This window comes from Pelodiscus sinensis, chromosome 9 (genome assembly GCF_049634645.1).
Source record: "Pelodiscus sinensis isolate JC-2024 chromosome 9, ASM4963464v1, whole genome shotgun sequence".
NCBI classification, from domain to species: domain Eukaryota; kingdom Metazoa; phylum Chordata; order Testudines; family Trionychidae; genus Pelodiscus; species Pelodiscus sinensis.
The window spans coordinates 10,132,306-10,152,886 of record NC_134719.1 but is presented as its reverse complement, the minus strand read 5'-3'; the positions used below and the strand labels follow the sequence as shown (position 1 = coordinate 10,152,886).

At 47.2% G+C, this 20,581-nt stretch overlaps 2 protein-coding genes and 1 long non-coding RNA gene across 11 annotated transcripts in view; 1 reads left to right on the top strand and 2 right to left on the bottom strand.

Annotated features, from left to right (window-relative positions):
- The window catches only part of LOC102458989 (nardilysin-like), a 151,222-nt gene extending 149,035 nt beyond the window's left edge, over positions 1-2,187 (bottom strand). For 8 of the 9 annotated variants that reach the window (XR_012905856.1, XR_012905857.1, XR_012905860.1 and 5 more), the window contains exon 1: positions 484-2,187. Coding sequence is in view for 3 of the 9 variants with exons in the window: in XM_075935997.1 (XP_075792112.1) it covers positions 484-683 (200 nt within the window). In the remaining 6 variants the exon portion in view is untranslated. The remainder of the gene's footprint in view (positions 1-483) is intronic. The other variant, XM_075936000.1, reaches the window with a different exon arrangement.
- A 333-nt stretch (positions 2,188-2,520) lies between these two features.
- On the top strand, positions 2,521-10,734 carry MAGOH (mago homolog, exon junction complex subunit). The gene is made up of 5 exons (XM_075935995.1): positions 2,521-2,703; positions 6,345-6,403; positions 7,306-7,416; positions 8,061-8,143; positions 10,492-10,734. The coding sequence occupies exons 1-5, from the start codon at positions 2,577-2,579 to the stop codon at positions 10,589-10,591; spliced, it is 480 nt and encodes a 159-aa protein (XP_075792110.1). The 5' UTR covers positions 2,521-2,576; the 3' UTR covers positions 10,592-10,734.
- Positions 10,735-13,117: 2,383 nt separating this feature from the next.
- Positions 13,118-17,373, bottom strand: LOC142830544 (uncharacterized). Its single transcript, XR_012905855.1, has 4 exons — positions 17,281-17,373; positions 15,399-15,496; positions 13,954-14,052; positions 13,118-13,249 (listed from the first exon to the last, which is right to left on the bottom strand). It is a non-coding gene; the product is annotated as an uncharacterized LOC142830544 (long non-coding RNA).
- Positions 17,374-20,581: the final 3,208 nt, after the last annotated feature.

The following is a 20,581-nucleotide window of genomic DNA, read 5'->3' as shown; positions in this document are numbered from 1 at the left end:
CGGAGCTTGATCCTGCCTTGAGGGCGGGGGGCTGGACTCGATGACCTCTCAAGGTCCCTTCCAGTCCTATGATTCTATGAAGGTTTACATTTAAAATTTTAAATTCTTTCAAATGAATCCTGCCAGATAGCACTGCTCTGCTTTCTTAACTGCCAGGGGAAAAGTAATACTAATTGAGAGAAGGGCCTTCACTTCCACAGAGAAATAAAGCACCATCAGTGTGACCAGGCTGCATTTGTAAATGCTTTGCACAACCCTTGAGCTCACTTGTTGCTGTTGTTATGGCAGCAACCAGAGGTGTGACTGTGTGTGTGTGTGTGTCGGGGGGGGGGGGAATCCAGTTTGCTTCTACACCGCATGGAAAGCGCCTGGCTCCTCTCTACACCATCCCTGTGTTTCTTGGGGATCCCTCCTTCCCACTGAGTCCCCTCCCATCCCGCGGTGCTGGGGGGGTCCCCTTTAAGTGTGGGCGCTCTCCCTCACCTGTACTGCTTGGGGTCACTGGGAGACTTGACAATGGCAGGGTCCCCCTGGCGGGGGTTAGCCCTGCGGCTCCTTCCTTGTTGCTCAGACGCCTCCTGGGGCAGTCGAGCTGAAGCACCTCGGCCGCCCGCTGCGACTGGCTGCGCCGCGGCCAGCTCCGGGCAGCTGCAGCTAGCCAAAGGCTTACTCTTGCCGGACATGGCGACGGCTCAGCTCCCGTTACCGGCTCGCTGCGGCTGACTGGGGCCCGGCTTACTGAGGAAACTGAGCTCGCGCTCGCCCTACCCACCCCGCCGCCTCCCTAGTGCTCCCCGCGAGACGGCACCAGCCAGGCTTGGCGCATCCGAAAACGGCCGTTCGCCCCCACACGGCCGGTTGAACTAACGGTCATAAACAGCTCAGCTACTTCCCCAACCAATCAGGTACGGGGTGACGTATATTATTTCCCCTTATGACGGTTCCATCATTTTAACGAGGTAGGGGAAGGGAGCAAACCATGGTAACCATGGGGGGAGGAACACACGAAATGACGGAAGAGCTGGAATAGGGATGAAATTTAGGGTCTCAGCAGCCCCTGCCCATGCTTCAGAGTTACCACTGTTCCACCGCTCCCCCATCCTGCGCTGGACTCTTCCACGTGCGATGGTGGAGGCGGTGCTTGTCGCCATTTTTTTCTCCCATTGGTTCAAGGAGCTGTCATTCACTTCCCGCGCAACAGGTTAGTTGTCGCGGGTTACCATGCGTGGAAGATACCAAGCTTCTGAATGCTGGGAGGGGTGGAGCGTTCCACGTGGGACATCTAGAGACTGGGGGCGGGTAGACTCAGTTCAGTGAAACGTAACTCGCCAGAGTTCAAGAGACAGGTGGGCATGTGATGTGGGTACCATTTTCCTACAGGTTAGGGCAGGGATATGGCCCGTCGGCTGCATGTGGCCCATGACCTGTTTATTAGCGGCCCCAGTGCAGTTTGGGTTTATGCAGGGCTCGACATATGGCCTTTGCGTGGGAGCCAAAACAAAACAGTAGTCAATATAATGGTCTTCTGTTGATATGCCTTTTAGTAGTTAAATTCTCTGACTGTCATTGCTCATTAAAAGTGCTGTCATATGGGTGAAAGTTAGGTAAATATTGCATATTATTAATATCAGCAGAACTGACTTAAACGGGGCCTGCGTGTTGTAGTCTTGCCTTAATCTTTGTATTCATGCCCATCAGTGTGAAAGAAGCTATTTGCATATATATTTGCACATATATGCAACCACACTTCAGTTGCAGCCCTCATCATGTGCTTCATCATTGTGGCCCCCAGGGCTTCCAAAGTTGAGTAGCCCTGGTTAAGTACAGAGGAGTCTACCCAGCGGGTGTGATCAGTACACAGCCAGGCAGCAGGATAATGTCAAAGGATATAAATGTTGTGGCTTTGCAGAGAAAGATTTGGGATGCAGGATAACCTAAGGAGTGTTTCCTTAATACAACTGAAGCTAAATCACTTTGCAGAATTCCTTCCCAAGCAGAAGTAATCCTTCCTTACATCGCATGGAAAAGCTCTCTCAAGGAGAGAATGACTGCTTGACAACTTTTTCCATTACAGCACATTATATCAGATAGAAAGGAGCTGCCATGTCTAGGCACTGGGATGCCTGGGTTTTTAAGACTCTAGGAAGCCCGTGCTGAGATGTACTATTCTGTGACAGGGGAAATAAAAAAGCTCTTGTGCCCCCCCTCATTTCTTCTAACACAGCAGATAGTTTATCTCACGGGGTGGGGGGGGGGGGGGGTTGTTACTTCATGCCTCTGTGCTGGGGCTGTGCCCCTGTCACACTTTGGCTTTATCCCAGCTCCAACCCCTCCGCCCCGCCCCATCCCTTCTTTTGGCCCCAGCTGCCTGACCCCCCAGCCCAGCCCCTCGACTTGTCCCTGTCAGCGCCTCTAAGAGGCACCAGCAAAACCTGATTCCTAGCGAGAGCAGCGGCTTCCGTATCTGTTACTGAGCATGCGCAGCGAGGCCGCAAAGGCTCCGGCGCGACGTCATTACCCCGCGCCCGCCCGGTTGTTGTGCTACAGTCTGGTCGCCCAGTCCGGGCGCGCGGTGCATGCCGGTCTCTCGGCGGGTCAGAGCGGAGTCGGTGGCCATGGCGAGCGATTTCTACCTGCGCTACTATGTGGGGCACAAGGGGAAGTTCGGCCACGAGTTCCTGGAGTTCGAGTTCCGGCCGGACGGTGAGGCCTGGGCCCGCGGGGGCGGGGGGAGAAGCGCACCGCGGGGGCGGCACGTGGCTGCGCGGCGCGCAGGGGCCGCCCCACCGGGCACGCGGGGGGAGGTTGAGCTGCCCCTTGTGCCCTGGCTGGAAGCAGCTGTAGCCGCGGTTGGAGTTCCCCTTCCCCTGCCGCTCCGCGGAAGCGCCGCGCGCACTTGGGGAGACTGTCCGGGGCCCCGAACCGGGCAATGCCTGAAGTGCTGGCTGCAAGCAGGCGAAGGCGGCGCTGGGCTGGGGTTTGGATCTGGACTCAGTTCCCGGCACGGCCACAGAATCCTCACGTGTGGCTTTGAGCGAGCCACCTAATCATCCTCCCGTTTCGCCCTTCCCCGTCAGTGACCTGGAGCTAATGCTGCCCTTTCCCTGCCCTTTGGGGGTTTTTTTAAAGGGAAAGTAATGGGTGGAGCCTTCCAGAAAGTGGGAGCCCAAAGGCCCATGCTTCTTCGTGGCTGCGCTCCTGCCCCATCTGCCTGAGCCCCTTCCCCCAGCCAAGATGGTGCAGAGTCATGGACCCTCCACCTGCTAGGGTTGGAGGGACCAAGAGCAACCCCCAGTTGGTGTCCCTACCCTGCAGCCTCTTCCCCCATGCATCACATACAGGTGGAGGGTTCATAGGTCCCCAGAGCTTCCCCGGGAAGCTCCTGCTCCAGCCAGGTGATGGGCCTCAGAGCTGCAGCCTAGCCATAATAAGAGCCAGATCTTACAAAGCTATCCTTGTGCAGGGGCTCCAAGACAGGAACACAGGCCCAAGGGCTGCTCTTGGCATCCCCACCCCGGACAAGTGGTCCTCAGCTGCCCAGGCTTCCCAGTTGGCCCAGAACCCTTGGCGTGGGGTGGAAGGCATTTGGCATATCACTGATGGAGAGAAATGGGCAGGACAGGCTTAGCCACTTTCAAAAAGTGGGAGGCTCCTGTCATTCTGGTGCTGATTAGTGATTGTTAATGTATATACTGTGTCCAGGAAGTTCTATACCAGTCATGATTGAACTCTATTATAATACAAAATAATAAGATACATTTTAATAATTAAAAGTTCTATTTTCACTTGATGGTATCCCTTAAAATAATTGGTAAAACGTTATGACTAAATATTGTCAGTGTTTGTCGTAATTATATTAACCTACTTCAATAATCTGTTTTGTTATTAGCTAATTCAGAAGTTATAATTAAATGTTGCTAGTGCTGTTAATTGCCCTATGTCCCAGAATAACTGTAACACAAGCCATTTAAACTTTGAAGTAGGAATAAGAGATACTCCGGAATAGGGCTTTCTTCCGGAGGATCGGGCCAGTCTAGACGCTTTTTTCCGGCTTTTCTCCAAGCCGGAAAAAAAGCGGCGGACATCTTTATTTAAATCCCGCGGGGGATATTTAAATCCCCTGCGGATTTCCCTATTCCCACTTTCAAAATTAGCATGCCCCTTCCGAAGAAGGGGCCAGTGTAGACGTAGCCAATGTGCAATACACAGATGTAATTGATTTCTCTTATTGGGCTCTGCTACCACAGGAGGTTCTAAATTGCACATAATCTGAATCAGCTGAGGCAGCTCCACCTAGCCAGGTAAAGGCAGCTTTAAATATAGATGGGTTCTTGCAGAACTCTACGGCTGCGTCTAGACTGGCAAGTTTTTCCGCAAAAGCAGGTGTCCGCTTGAATTTCTGCAAGAACACTGATGATCTCATGTAAGATTGTCAGTGTTCTTGTGGAAATACTATGCTGCTCCTGTTCAGGCAAAAGCCCTCTTGCGCAAATGCTTTTGCACAAGAGGGCCAGTGTAGACAACTCGGTATTGTTTTGTGCAAAAAAGCCCCAATCCCGAAAATGGCGATCAGGGCTTTCTTGCGCAAAACCATGTCTAGATTGGCACGGACACTTTTCCATAAAAAGTGCTTTTGCGGAAAAGCGTCCGTGCTAATCTAGACGGTTTTTTCCCCCAATGCTTTTAACGGAAAAACTTTTCCGTTAAAAGCATTTGTGAAAAATCATGCCAGTCTAAATGTAGCCTACCAGAATAGGCTGCTGGGGGTACTAGGGATGCAAAAGGTTAAATGGTAAGCAGTACCCTTAACAGATGATGCTTAATGATTCTGGTTAACCTTTGTGGGCTGAAGCAGGTACCTATCTGCTCCAGCCCCGCGGGGTCCACCATAGGCAGGGGCTGATGCCTGTCCGCAGCAGGCCGGGCGTGTCACAGGCAGAGGCTGCTCCATCCTGGGTGTGGCGGGGAGATCCTCAGCTTAATTGGTTTGCCGGTTAAACATGAAATAAACTTCTGGTTTAACCAGTTAATCAATTATATGGGATTTTACATCCTCAGAGGATACCTGGGAAGATGTAGATTCAGGATAGTTTGACTATATCCTTTTCCTGGCCAGCACTTCCTCTTTGTTGATGACCGCTCTCCCTCTCAGGAGAGAAGAGGTTATGGGATTCTTAGCTGTAGCACTCCTATAGATATGTATTTGGTTAACAGCTACCTATTGAATGGGTCTGTCTGCATGAATCCTAGAATAAACTGATTCCCTTTGTTGAAAATTTTCAGGAATAAATGATGATGGCATACATCAGGGTAATCAATAGGCAGACGGCAGACCAAATCCAGACTGCTGGACTCTTTTGAACATACCCACAAATCTTTGTATTTACTTATTGTAATTATTGTTATTTTCTCTGGAGTCTGGACCTTGACTATACTGTTACCAAGAAATTTGGACCTTAATGAAAAATAGTCTACCCCAGCCAACATTCCCTCTAATTTTTCCCATCCATATGCAGAATAAATGTTATATGTGTTGAGGCGTGTGCAGATGTGCACCATCCATAGAAACACGTGCTGTCAGCTGTGGGTGCTCTGCTAATCAGCTAGGCAGCATTTGAATCTCTCCTGGATGGCTGCCCAAATACTGAGCTTACAGGGAACACTGACCCCAGCCTACATGTATATAGCAGCTTTCCTACACAGGATCCAAAATTACTTACATGTAATTTGGAATCAAAATACAGTACCCTCTAAGATGGGGAGGATGGCAGCCACACCAATAATGATTATTTGCCCAAATAAGGACAAAGGACACAAAATAGAAATTTTAGACAAAAGGCATTACAGGAAACCCTTATGCAACAATTCAATTGATATATTTTTTAGCTGTTAATTAGGAAGTATTAGCGGTCTTACGTAATCATTACCAGGGCTCGCCGAGCCGCGGCGTGTGGTGTTCTGCACATGCGCAGATCGTTCTGCACATGCGCAGATCGCCCGACCCCGGCTCTTCCAGGTTGTAATCTACTCACCACGGGCGAGTAGATTACATAGATTGTCAAGCCCTGATCGTTACCATATAAGTACCAAAATACAACATTTGCCATGGTATAATAGTACCTCAATTTGCAGAGGTATTGTCCAATTTAAGCACTGGAAAGATAAAGGGCTGAATCACTTATTTAAAGCACACTAACAGCAGGTCTCTCTTCCTATTATATGGCTTTCCACACAAACGTACACATTTGTATAATTTTATTACATCTTACAATCATTAAATATTGAGAATTGCAGTACTCTGACTATTCTAATTTTGAATCTAATATTCATCGTTATTTTAACAGGAAAACTGAGATATGCCAACAACAGCAATTACAAAAATGATGTAATGATCAGAAAAGAGGTATGGTATTTGAGTATTTTAGTAAACATATCTTTGAATACTCTGCAAATAAAGCTGAACCAAATAAATGGTTTTTGTGAATCTATAGAATAGGCTTTTAACACTTAAAATGAGCAGTTCTTTTAAGATGCTTTTTAGTTATAATTACTTGGGCTGTTGCGGCATTTCAAAGGGGCAGCACCAAATGGAACCCGGGGTGAGCTCAGTGTAGCGCTGCTTTGAAACTCTGAGGTGGCGTTTCAAAGGGGCAGTGCTGCACAGCTGAGCTGGATCACCTGTGTGGTGCTGCCGCTTTGAAGTACCCTCGTCTTCCACCCTCACCTCCACCCTCACCCCCGATAGAAGCAGCAAGGGCAAGGAAATTGACTAGTCATTAACATCCTTATAATACACTCATTAGATTCCATTGCTATACACCGAGCATTTTATCATTCATGCTGGGTCCATCCTAGATACAACAAAGAAAAATCTACTTCATAAATAGATTAGACATAACTTTTCTACAACTAGTTTTTGGAATGGAATAATAGCCTTCTTCTGCAAATCCTTACATCCATTCATAAGTATGAAGTATTCAGTATTCCAACTGATTTCATGTTCAAGGGCTGTTTAACTGAATAAGGGTTTTCAGGGTTAGGCTTTATGGCCATATATATATTTGTAAAGGAGGAAATGTCAAGGCAGCTCTCAAACTATTTCTGGGAGTTGACAGTTCATTTTGTTTGTGTATGTGCATTAAGTATACTCATAAGAGCTTTCTGAATTTTGTGAGCATATGTTCTTGTTTAAAAATTGAGGGGCATGAAATACTTTAAAAATGTCTTCTAATGTTTGGAAGTTGACATGTACTTTCTTATGCTTATGCATCTGCTCGTTGGTATGCGTTTAACTGTTGTTCGTAGGCCTATGTACACAAAAGTGTGATGGAAGAACTTAAGAGAATAATTGATGACAGTGAAATCACAAAAGAAGATGATGCCTTATGGCCTCCACCTGACAGAGTTGGTCGGCAGGTTAGTGTTTAGTGGCTTTCCACCTGCATTATTAACATAATTTTAATTTGGATTTGGGTGATGCTTACCGGTAACTGGTTAATTGTTGGCCTGGCCAAAGCAGAACTGGACCTCACCTTCTACTTTCCCATAGCAGAGCACTGTGGGCCCAGTCTGAGCAACTACACAGTGCAGCGAGGCACTGCTCCATGGTTAACCAGTTAAACATAGTATTTAACAACTTTTTAAACAACAATTTACATCCCTACTTGAATCTTACTTTTAGCAGATCTGTAAATATGTGAAACTTAAAACTGAGTAGTAGAGCAGTTTACTCTCAAATTTTGAGTGCCTGCGTGTTTGTCAGTTATGATAAGATTTGTTTTTAAATGTAAGACCATTTTATCCTGCTGCTTAAACTGATCCTATGAATTAGGGATGTGGACAGATGATGCTTATTGGGTACTGGTTAACTGGTGCCCAAGAGCAGCCCCCTGGGGCTGGAAGTCTCCTTCCAGCGGGTATGCTTAGTTGGTTTACTAGTTAAACATTAGGTTAACGAACGTTTCACTGGTTAACTAATCAATCGGGATTTTACATCCCTACTATGAACTAGTATAATATCCAAGCAGTTCTGCTATTTGACTTTTTTTTTAATGTTCTAGGAGCTTGAAATTGTAATCGGTGATGAACACATCTCTTTTACCACATCAAAAATCGGATCACTTATTGATGTAAATCAATCCAAGTACGTAGTCTGTATAGAATAATTCCAGTTTTGCCAAAATGGTACCATTAATCGGGAATCTACTGTATCTACAATCACTTATCAATCTACATTTGGAGCATAATCATTATCATTCAAAAATGGCTATTGTCTCCAACTGCTTCTTTTGGATGATCCTCTGTTAATTATTATACTGAAGAATCTCATTCTTTTGTAATGTAGCAAAATTACCTGTAAAGTAATTTGCACCCCACATCAATTAATTATAAATTGTCTGTGTATACAACTCCCCAAACATATTAAGATTCCAAAAAAAAAATTGTAAACTTATAGTGAAATCCTCATTCAATTAAGTTTATGGGAAAATTCCCATTTACTTCAATGGTAACCATAGTTCATCCCTAAGCTAAACTGAAAAGATTCTGTAATACTTGTTCCTAAAAGTCTTAATGACAATATTAAACTAATGCATCAAATAAAAAGGCTGTACATCTTAAAAGTGAAGTAGTGAATATGAGCCAAACTTACAGTATATGGCTTTCAGGCTGAGGGATTGTCTCCACTGGCTGGAGCAATTGATCTACTGGGGGTTGATTTTAGCACAGGGGTAGGCAAAAGGCATCTAGTGAGTCGGATCTGGCCTGTAGCCACCCGGTCCGTATGCTTACTACACAGAAGCTACACCTATTTTAAACAGCAGGCTGGCTGCTAATTGCTATGCAGTCTGGGCAGGGAAGAGAAAGCTTTGTGCACTGTCCCTGCCCCAAGGCAAAATCCCTCAGCTCCCATTGGCCAGTTTCTGGCCAATAGGTGCTGAGAAATGTTGCTGAAGGCAAGGGCAGTGAATGAAGCCTCATCACACCCTCCCTGTGCTGGAGCAGGGCCATTTGGAGCATCCAGCCCAGTGTACAAGCAGGGAGCTTATCTCAGGTTCCTGCAGAGCTGCTGGCTGGGAGCCCCGTAGGTAAGCGCCTCCTAGCAATAGCCTGCCTCTGGCAGCCTACCCTTTCTTTCCCCTCAACTACTGGCCTCAGGCCACCACCCAAACCCTATGTATCCCCTCACCACCTCCTCCAGGTCACAACTCCCTCCCAAACCATGCACCCCCCTCCTATACCACTCCCCCAGGCCAGAATCCTTTCCTGCAAACATATCCTTTCCTGACTCTGCACCCCATTCTCCTTCCCCACATCACCACCCAAACCCTCTGCAACCCCTTTCCCCCCCTTCTCCCAGGTCACAACTTCCTCCCAAACCCTTCACCCCCTCCTACACTCCTTCCCCATGACAGAATCCTCCCCATAACCACTCCTGGACCCTGCACCCCAAGGTCCTGCCCCAAACCATAACCCCCTCATTCACCCAAACTCTCTGACCCCACAGTCCCTCCTGCACCCCAGTCCTCTATCCCAAACTCCCTTCTACACCCCACCCGCTGTCACAGAAGTGCGGTCCTTGACAATGTACCAAAATCTTAGTACCCCTTCATTAAAAATTATTGCCCACCCCTGTTTTAGCAGGTCTCAGATAGGGATGTAAAAGGTTAACTAATTAAATGGTTAACCTATAAGCATCAGCTTATCTAGATGTTTCCGTTATGATTACACACTGGCTCCATCCCCAGAGAGCTGGCTTTGCTATGAGCTCTGCAGTATAAAGCTCACATATAAGTTTTATATTGCAGAGCCCACAGCACATGTAACCACTAGGATTTTTAGCAATTACCTGGTTACATTTTTAAACAACTTTTTACATCCCTAGTCTAGAGGAGACCACTAAATTGATCATCAATCTCTCTCCCATCAACGGCGGTACACCACCAGAACAAGGAGAGTAAGGGGAGTTGATGGGAGAGTTTCTCCTGCCTACCCAGTTCAGTATTTATCCTGCAGTAAATAGATTTAAACTGCATCAACTTGAGTTACACAATTTGAGTTACTTTAGTTGTGTAGCTTAGAACAACTTTTCCCTGTACTGTAGGCCTGACCATAGCTTATAACTAGAGACCTGCATGGATACAAAATTTTGTATCTGCGAAAGTCAGCTGCAGGTGCAGACACTTTTGGATATCCATAAATTTGCAGGATTCTAGATACAAAATTTGTATCCCCATCCATATCTGTAAAAATGAGCTGTGACTATCCACAGCCGCGGGTGTGTATACCATGGATATGAAGTGGATATCCACGGATTTGCAAGACTACTTAGAACTATCAATTTATCACAGTGAAAATTTGTACCAGCCAAAACTATGGTGTTTTAAGACAGCCACTCATGAAAAATCTTGGCACTGGGGATTTTTTTATCGGTTTAGTTTTAGGAACTGCTCTTAAAAACTTGCAACTTAATGTTTGTTTTTTGTACTTTAGGGATCCGGAAGGGCTACGAGTGTTTTACTATCTGGTCCAGGACCTTAAATGTCTAGTCTTCAGTCTCATTGGATTACATTTCAAGATTAAGCCAATTTAAATTGTATAATTTTGAATTAGTATTGTAATGCTGAGGGGTGGGACACTTTCATTCTTTATCTTTTCTTGGATAGAACTTATGTATGTTAGAAATTTTTTTTACAAGCTGTCAGTGAAAGTCTTTAATAAAAATGGTGAAACCTGTATATTTTTAATTTAAAGGTTGTCCATGTAATCAAAATCTCAATCTTTTAACACTGCTTTCTTTCATTACTGTATAGCCAATATGAGTGGCTTTGAGTTCCTGTAGATCAGTGGTCTCTAACTATTTTAAGCACAAGATCACTTTTTGAATTTCTGGCTAAGTCTACACTATATAGGGTTGGTTTTTTTGGAAAAAGCTACACAAATTGAGCTCCAATTTGCAGGGCTTTTACCGATTTGCTTTTTCGGAAAAGCCTCCTCTTTCAAAGGAGCCCTCATTCCTCGTAGAACGAGGTATACAGGGCTCCCCGAGAGAGCATGTCTGCTCTTCCACAAAAATAACCCCGAAGAGCAAACATGTTCCTTGGACACAGCAGAGTTTTTTCCAGGATACCAGAAGTATCCCAGAAAACCCCCACAGTGTAGGGATACCTGGGATACCACTCCCCAAATGGGATCAAAATCCCCAATGAATTACCTGGGTAAGCTCCCTTTAGCAATGAAAGGGAAAATGTACACGCTGGTTGCCCCTCCAGGTAAGAATATTTACACTGGGTTTGATAGAAAATAAGTGATTTTATTAAGTACAAGCAGCAGGATTTAAGTGAGAACAAGCAGAACAAAGTACATTACAAATCAAAAGAAACAAATACATTAGGCTATGTCTACACTCGCGGCTTCTTGCACAAGTATGGCCGTTCTTGCACAAGAATCCACAGCACGTCCACACTGCCCGCCTGCTCTTGCGCAAGAAGATTTATAGTACGGCGTGGTAAGAGAGGGCTTCTTGTGCAAGAGCTACGCTCTTTTTTAACAGGTATAGGCCCTCTTGCACAGTGTGGACGCTCAGCAGGGTTTTCTTGCGCAAGAAAGCCCTATGGCTAAAATGGCCATCAGAGCTTTCTTGCGCAAGAGAGCGTCCACGCTGCCATGGGTGCTCTTGCGCAAAAGCACAGCTCGTACATGGCAGTGTGGACGTTTTCTTGCACAAGAACCCTTGCGCAAGATGCCGCCAGTGTAGACATAGCCTCAGTGTAGAATTAGCTGAAACCCAGTACAAACTTTTCAAACTCACCCTAAAACCTCTTTTCCAGCTGCTCCTCCAAACCAGGGCTGTCTCCCCACCTTGGGCTCTTCGGCTCCTTCCTTCAGCTGCAGCCCAGCCAAAAGACCCAGGCTCCTGTTTTCTTTTTTAAAGAATTGAGGCCATTCCCTACCAACCACTGCTCAGACTTAAAGACAAAAGAGATTGTTTAACAATTGCTCCTCAAGTCATTGAGGATAACACCCCTCATTCACACATTTAAAACCCACAAAGTTTTCCCCACTGGATATGTCTAATTTTACCCACAAAAGTGGGTAAAAAAATTTTACATCAAAGTAAGATAAACAGAACCAGTGGATCATGACATGAAGATTGATGGGTTACATGAAATAATTTGCTCAAAGCACCTTTGAGTCATGTATATTCATGTCCATGAGTCCATTTCCTAAAGCATGGGGAGGGGAGGCCCATCACAATGCCCACTGTTTTAACACCAGAAGACATTATTAGATCATCTTCTCTGATCCTTCCCCTACACATCACATATCTCATGTATGGTGCAGTAGTGAGTTTTGAAACAAAGAGTACTCCAGAGAGAGAGAGAGCTGATCTTCACTGGAAGTTATCAAGAGATGGAGCTACCACAACTCCCTTGGTAATTTGGAGATTCCCTCCCGTGAAGCCACATGGGCAGACCCATTGATGGGGAAGGGAAAAGGAGGCAGTTGCCCTAGGGCCTGGTGATTCATAAGGGTCTGGGTCACCCAGCCACTGCTACAGCAGCAGCCAGGACCCTTTAAATCACCGCTGGAGTGCCACTCCACATGCCTCGGGCAGGGAGAGGCACTGCCATTTGGGCAGCACTGAGTACTGGCTGCTCTGATCCCTCCCCTTCCACGTGAGGCCCTGTTCCTTCTGAGACCCCCTACCTTGCCCATGGGCCTGTGGAAGCTGTTGACCCCCTTGCACATGGGTCTATGAAATTGCCTCTGCCCTGCAGCCTCTTTTATTTGCCCACTGTCATGAACATTCTGTGAGGTTACTGCCACCCAACCTTCTTTGACCAATAAGCTGAGCCTGGAGGAAGGACTTACTCCCTAGCTGCTCCAGGGTGACAATGGACCCGAGGCCAGGCACAAATCTGGCTGGAGCATGCTCCCCTAGAAGGCCTACGCTCACCACTGAACCAGAAAAGAAGATTGTGGTTCTCAAACTTATCTCATTCCCTTCTCTGATTCTGCCTCACCTCCCCAACAGGAATATTCCTAACCCAGAGCCCTTGCAGTTGCAGATCCTGCATCGTGTCAGAACTAGTCTGCCTACGTCCAAAGTCAGGAAGCTGTAGTCAGAGGTCACTTACCAGAGGTCACATTTAGGGAGAGCAACGGTGAATCAAAGCAGGGCTGTGCAGTATCTTATGGCACTGGCTCTCTCCTGGGACATTTTGGACCTCATCCAGAAGCTGATGTGCTGTGGGGGAAGGAGGCTAGTCAGGGTCAATGGGCAGGTGCACATGCTGTGCAAGTGAGCCGCTCGCCATCCCCAGAAGGCTGAGGCTTTGTGCTCAGGGTGAAATATCTGACTCAGGGACCCCTGAACTTTAGAAGAGGATTGTTGCACCCAAAACAAAGCGTGTACCATGCAGATGACAACTTGCAACTGTCTCTCTAGCTTGGACTAATGTTCACTGTTGAGGCAAACCCCTCCCCACTCTAAAGTCCTTGTTGGGATGAAGAGAGCAACTGTGAGGACACTCCCCCCATCCCTGTCCCCCCCCCCATTCCCCCAACATGTCAGACTCTATATAAGAGAGGGGTTAATACTTTGGACAGCCTCCTACTTCTCTAGGAAAGAGACAGTGACTCTTCTCTGCGAGCCACCTTCTGGATCTCGTGTGGATGGGATGAGGCTGTCACTCTCCAAGCCAGTTTGGGACCCTATAGATAGTGCCCATCTGAACCAGAGTGAGCTCTGGCTTGAAGTCCCAGCTCCTTCCTCTGTCCCTTGTCGGAGGAAGGGCCCAATGTTGATTGCACTGACTGCCCTAACCAAGAATGGCCCCAAGGGATCCCAGTGAGCAGGACAGACTGGAAAACAGATGTTCTAGTCTCTCCTTCCCAGGCCTCTCCAGTGTCAAGGTAAAATTGTCTCCCACTCCTCCTCAATGAGCTCACCTCCAAGATGTATTAGAGCATATTTCTATCTGGGGAATCTGCCAGAAGTTTCTCCAGAACAGCATCCAGCAGGTTTGCCAAGACCTTGTGCAGAGCCTACTAACAAAGGGAAAGGAACAGGTCAGAGGCTAAGCCTGCTACTGGGCAGTAAGAAGTGCGAAGCTCTGGTGAGACCCCCTGTCAGGGCTGTTCCCCAGTCTGGCACTCCGAGTGCAGAAGGTGAGGGCCTGCAAGAGACCTTAACAAAACCCCTTGCCTCTACAGGCTCTGCTTACAAAAACTCCCCAGAGTCACAGATTCACTGACTTTAGGGGGTAGCTGCCACCATTGATTTATCCCTAAAAACAGGGAGGAACACTTGAATTCTCCCCTCAGGCGTACCCAAGCTCTTTTACCACTAGAGCGCTTGAAAAACAAGAGAAAAAAAACTGCAGTCTATGGTAGCTGACCTCTTTATCTGAGGCATGCAAACACAGACAGACTTTCTGTTACCTTCCAGAACACAAGAATCAAATCACCTTAAAAAAGTGATTTTTATTACAAAACAAAAGCTATATTTGATAAAGTACACTTAATTGCTAGGTGTTACAGAGCAACTAAGGAAAACAAATTTAAACACAGAGAAACTCTCTATGAACAATTCCTAGATGGTGAATGAGGGAGGGGAGGCATAGATTCACACAGAACAGTTCAAGCCAAATCACAAAAATAAAGAAAAATAACCTTTTCCCTATTTTTTTTTATTCACAATTCCTTCTAGGTTAAGTGCACTTCTATGCCCCTAATTCCTTGAAGGCATGGTAGTTCTGCCTGGGTTTTAATCATTCTGTGTCTCTCAACTCATGGTTTAACTCTCCCACACAAAGAAAACAGGCATGGTATCATATACAATTCATATTTCAGCATTCTATCCCCATGGGTTCTTTTGGCTCGCTGCCAACACCCTTGCTAGCTACCTGAGTTTAACCCCTTAGTCATGGGGTGCTGGCCAGCACGCCTCCTATCCATCACACCCCCCAAACACATACACTGGCATCTTTCACTCACATCCTACTGTAGGTTTTGTCCCTGACCATGTATTGTTTCTCTAAACCAGGGGTCTCCAACCTGTTTAAGCACGAGATCACTTTTTGACTTTAAGTGCAATCAGAGATCTACCTGAAACCCAAATACCCTGGCCCCGCCTCCTTTGTGCCCCTTCTCTGAGACCCTGCCCCTGCTCACCCTGCTGGGGCAGCGGGTTGGGGTGCAAGTTCTGGTCTTGGGCTAAGGAATTTGGAGTGTGAGAGGGGCTCTGAGCTGAGCTTGGGGCAGGCAGGTGGGAATGCTAGGTGCAGGCTCGGAGAGGCATTTGGATGCAGGCGTGCTCGGGGCTAGGGGTGCAGGAGGGAATTCATGACTTGGGTAGAGGTTTGGGATGTAGGTGCCAGCTGGGCAGTGCTTACCTCAGGTGGCGGTGCAGTGGGGCTACGGCCCTGCACCACTCTCAAAAGCAGCCAACAAACTCCCTCCATCCCAAGCCCTGCTGTGTCCCCTCTGTGCTCTGTGGAGACATGATAGAGTGGGAAAGGGGGCACCATCACATCAGCGCCCCTCCTCTGCACAGCAAGCAGGAGGCTCCCAGGGATGGCGGGGGAGGCAGCTCCAAGGCAAAGGGCAGGAGCTGCGCAGCAGTGGAGAGGGAGGCAGCTGAAGTGCTGCATTTGATAGCTTCTTGGCCAAACCAATCAGGATCACCTATCAGAGGCTTCAAGCTCTACCAGTAGATCCCAATCAACTGGTTGGTGACCACTGCTCTAGACATTTTACCAAATTTCGGAATGCCTTGGTGCTCAACACCTTGAAACAACCTCTTCTCCTCAAAGTGCTTTAATGCCTATTATCTTACCCAAGCTCACTTCAGCTAGGCTTACAGAAGTGTCTCTCTTCCCATCGGACAGACTGGGATCCTGAGGCAAGCCTGCAGGCTAGGGATGTTAAATTTAGTTTAATCAACGAATTGACTAGTCAATGTATTTTCCATCGACTAGTCGATAAGTGGAGGAGCTGCAGTGGGGTAAGCTCCTGGCTCCAGGAGCTAACCCTTCTGCAGCTCTTCCTTTTAAATGTATTAAGAGCCAACAGGCTCTTAATACATTTTCAAGGCTGGAACACAGCAGGGGGAACCTGGTGTAAGCTGGCCAACTGATTCTGGCGCAAAATTCCCCTGCTGTGCACCATCCTTAAATGTAAAAAGGCTGATTCCCAGCTTGCATCAGGTCTCCCCTACTGCACTTCTGATTTTTAACTGTATTAAGAGCCAGTAGGCTGTTAATACATTTAAAAAGCAGAGGCGCAGCATCTGGACTGGGCGTGAGCTGGGAATCAGCTAATTCCCAGCTCTCGCCCAGTCCACGCTACCTCCCTGCCTCCCCTGCCCCCCATGGAGATGGTGCTGGTGGGAACCAGCTTTTAACCCAGCTCCTCACAGAGACAGCAGAGGAGCGGGGAGAAGCGACTAGTCAAGGGACAGGTTGACTATCCAATAAGCTTTTGCTTATCTGATAGTCACTTACAGCCCTACTGCAGGCAAGTACAGGGCAGCACAGCCCACACTGAGTTACCTGCTTCTACATCACCATCAAAGAGGAGCTGCCTCAGGTAAGCACCCACACCTCAAACCCCTGCCCCAGCCCTGAGCCTCCTCCTGCTCCCTAACTTCTCCCCAGACCTGATGCTCCAACGCCTGGCCCTGAGCTCTCTCCTGAACCCTAAGTCCGTAACTCCCTCCTAGATCTTACACCCTACCCCTGATCCCCAGACCACTTCAACATCCTAACTCCTGCCCAGACCCCACCCTCCACCCTCAACGTCCTGTCCTGAGCCTACTTCTGTACTCCAAACACCTTGGCCCCAGCCCGGAGGGCTCCCGTGCACCCAAAATGCCTCATCCCCATCCAACTCCAAAGCCTGCACCCCCAGTTGGGGGCCCCTACCTCATCCTGCACTCGTCCTCCTGCCTCAACCCATAACTCCCTCCCACACTCTGAAGCCCTCATTTTTGGCCCTAACCTGGATCTTAGGGGGACCCACAAAAGCTAATAGCCCAGGGCTATCAGAAGAGTTAATCCAGCCCTGCACATACTGTTAAATTGGCTCACAGAAGACAAAGAGCAGATGCTGATTAAGAAACTAGGTAAGAAGCTTCAGTCTAGAATTTGGCCAGCACCAAGTGGCTCAGGCTGCATATGTACCAAGCTCAGTTACTCTACAAGTATGTCTGTCTTGTAACTAAATTTCTCCTGGGGCGGAGGGAGGATTACAAAAGAGGCTTCTCCTCACACTCACATTCATGAACTTGAATTCTCTTTTAATCCTCAAGGAGAGACCTCTAAAGGAGATTCCCTGCATCAAAGCCACAGTGGTTTCTGAGAGTATCCCTGCCCAGCAGCCTCTCTGACCCGCCCCTTCTCATGAACTCTTTGTGAAGTCACCACCTCCCAGCTGCCTTCGACCAATAAGCTGAGGTGCTGCAAAAGCCCTTGTGATGTCACTACCGCATCCATCCCTGCCTTAAGGGCAATGTCCTATTCCTGAACAACCCCTTTGGATGTTTGAGCTGCTTCTCCTGTGTCCACTTACTCGGTGTTAGCTATGGGGATCAAGCAGGCTACACATACAAACATTAGAGGCTGCTCAATGTGCCAGCATAAATTTGCAGACTTTAAGGCAGTGGTCTATAACCTTTTTAAGCACAAGATCTCTTTTTAAAGGGCAACCCAGGATATACCTCAAACCCCCACACACTCTTACCCTACCTTCTTTCCCGCTCCATCTCAGATGCCCCTCCCTGCTCATACCATCCTCCCTCCCTTCCTCATTCTCACTTTTGCCAGGCTATGGCTGTGGGTTGGGGTTCAGGCTATGGTCTTGGGCCAAGGGGTTTGAAGTGTGGGAGTGCTCTGAGCTGAGTATGGGGCAGTGGGTTCAGATACACAAGGGGGGTCAGGGTGCAGACTCTAAGTGGGAGTTTGAGTGTGGGGAGAGGGGAGCTTAGGTAAAGCACAGAGGTTTAGTGTATAGGAAGGGTTCAAGTCTGGGGCAGGGGTTTAGGACACAGGCTCTGGCACAGTTTAGACAGCACCCAGGCAGTGGCACAGTGAAGGAAAGGAACACCCCTGACCTAGACCAGTGCCACTCCTAAAAGCATGTTGACAAGAATCTGACGAAGTGGGTCTTTGCCCACGAAAGCTGATGCTCCAATAAATCTGTTAGTCTATAAGGTGCCACAGTATGTCTCATTGTTTGTACCCCTAAAAGCGTGTCCTGCACCAGTTTCACGCACTGGCCCCTGTCCACAGATACTACCACCCCAACTCCCATTGCCTGCGGTTTCCCACTCCTGGTCCATGAGAGCTGCAGGTGCGTTGTCTGCAGCCAAGGGTAGTATGTTGAAACCCTCTGCATCACCTACCCCAGGGAACACAGCAACATGCTGGCCACTACCGGGAGTGGCGCAGGGGTAGGGAAGTGAGGAGCTAACTTAGCCATGCTGCACTACCAGATTTTTAGCAGCCAATCTTCAGTTTGGCCGCAAGAGTCTCCTGGAGATCAAACCCAATTCCAGGAGGCTCTCTACTGGCGCTCCCTCTTTTTCCATCCATGTGTTGTAATTAATTTTATTATGTATTTGGTTATTGAGATAACGTGCCGATGTTCACTACCAGTAGAAACTAAAAACAGCAAACTGCAGCCAATGGGAGCCACAAGGCTCTGTGGCTGCAGAGCCAATAAATAAACAAACCAGAGTGACCAGTTAGCAGGTGTCTCAGAGTGGATCTGTGGAATATATATACATTTAAATTGCCACAGTAATAATTACTCCAGTCATGACAGGTTAAGCATTTGAGAATTCACTACTCAAATAATTAAACTGAAGCATAAGAGAGAGATAAAATTTATGAAATGTACAGTCCAGTCAAAAATCTGAAATAACATACTTTGAAAGAAGTAGTAACAAGTATGTGTTGGGTCAGGAGAAGAGAGACAGGGATGAACATTGCTTCTTTAAATATGGTGAGCACATTCAGACATAGAAGCAGCTGTCAGCAAACACTCTTCAGTCCGAGCCTTGTCACACCCCCTCTGCTCTGTGGCGATAAAAGTGGGGAGGAGAGGGACACTGGTATCATTCCTTTCTCTACCCAGGAAGCAGGATGCTATGGGAAGGGGTATGTCTCCAAGGCAGAGGGCAGGAGGAGCAAGGCAGAGGGAGGAGGGGCATCTGAAGTGCCAGCCTCCTGGCCAAACCAGCCAAGATCACTCTCAGAGGCTCAGGATCGACCGTAGATCCCAATCTACTGCATGATGATCTCTGCTGTAGATCAGTTCAATATCTAGTTTTATGGAAAAATTATTTAACTGTCCTAGCCATACAGCAGAGCAAATTAAGATTCCCAGAATTAAACTGGTCAGACCTCTCATAATAAGTTTGTGTCTCAGTCTTTAAGTGCATGCTTTGAACATCAGTTAACAATAATCAGATAAGAACAAAAGCTCTAGTTCTGTGCTGGCTTTGTTTTGGTTGTCTCAATGATGGACACACTATCAAAACTGACACTACCTCTACTCTTTCCTGATAGCTGTTCTTAAACCTCTGGAAATGTTAAAAGATTGTTTTTTATGTGAAGGATTGCTGATTGATTCTTAAATATGGAAAAAGAGTTTTCTATGTCCATGTGCCATAACTGCAGCATTAACTTGCTAAATGTTGGGCCCTAGAAAATAGGGCCTAGTGCTAAGGCAGACCAAAAAGAAGCTAACAAAGGTTTCTGGGTAGGCCCTGAGCAGAACTGGAGACATGGTTCGAGCGAAGGTGCACCCTACATACTTGCTTAGGTTGCAAAGGTACGATAAGTGAAAAATTGCATTCTTGTACCTGCTGTGAGTGGAACAGCTTGTTTTGAGAACTGATAAACTAATTCTCTGTTTCTGTTCTCCTTCACTGATCTTAACTCCCTGTTTCTGCCCTCCGTTTGTTCCTAACTCCTTGTCTGGTACCTGTCTTCTGGGCTGATAAGAAAGTTGCTGATGCATTATGAATTGCTTAAGGCCACGATGTATAATTGTCTAGGTATGCATGAGCACTACAAGCTTCCAACTAGTTAAGGGGAGGGTGGGTTGTTTGGACAAACGTTTTATGACGCGACGGAACTGTCTATATAAACCTACTTGTTACTGAAATCGGGGCTGGTTCTCTTTGCAGATGGGCCGCTCTCTATTGTTCTGTGCACTCTTCAATAAACAGCTTGTAATTGGACTTTGCTGGTGTTGCCTGTCTCTTTGCGGCCAGACAAGGAACCGAAGCCGTCTGGGTTCGAGTCCCCGACATAAGGATGTAGTAATTGTGAACTTTGCCCATGCAAACAGCATATTTCAGGCAAATTTACATGTGGAGAATATAACTGTTTGTTGTTAAGTATTTTAGGTTGAAAAGATTCCCTTGCTTGAGCATCATCTTCGAGAAAAAGGCGCCAATTGGGAAACTTCGGCCTCCAGAATTCAACCCAACCCCAAGTCCGAACACTGTTTCAAACGATCTCTTAGAGGCAAGGGGCTTTTGGAAAGTAGCCACAGAGCTCATTATTCA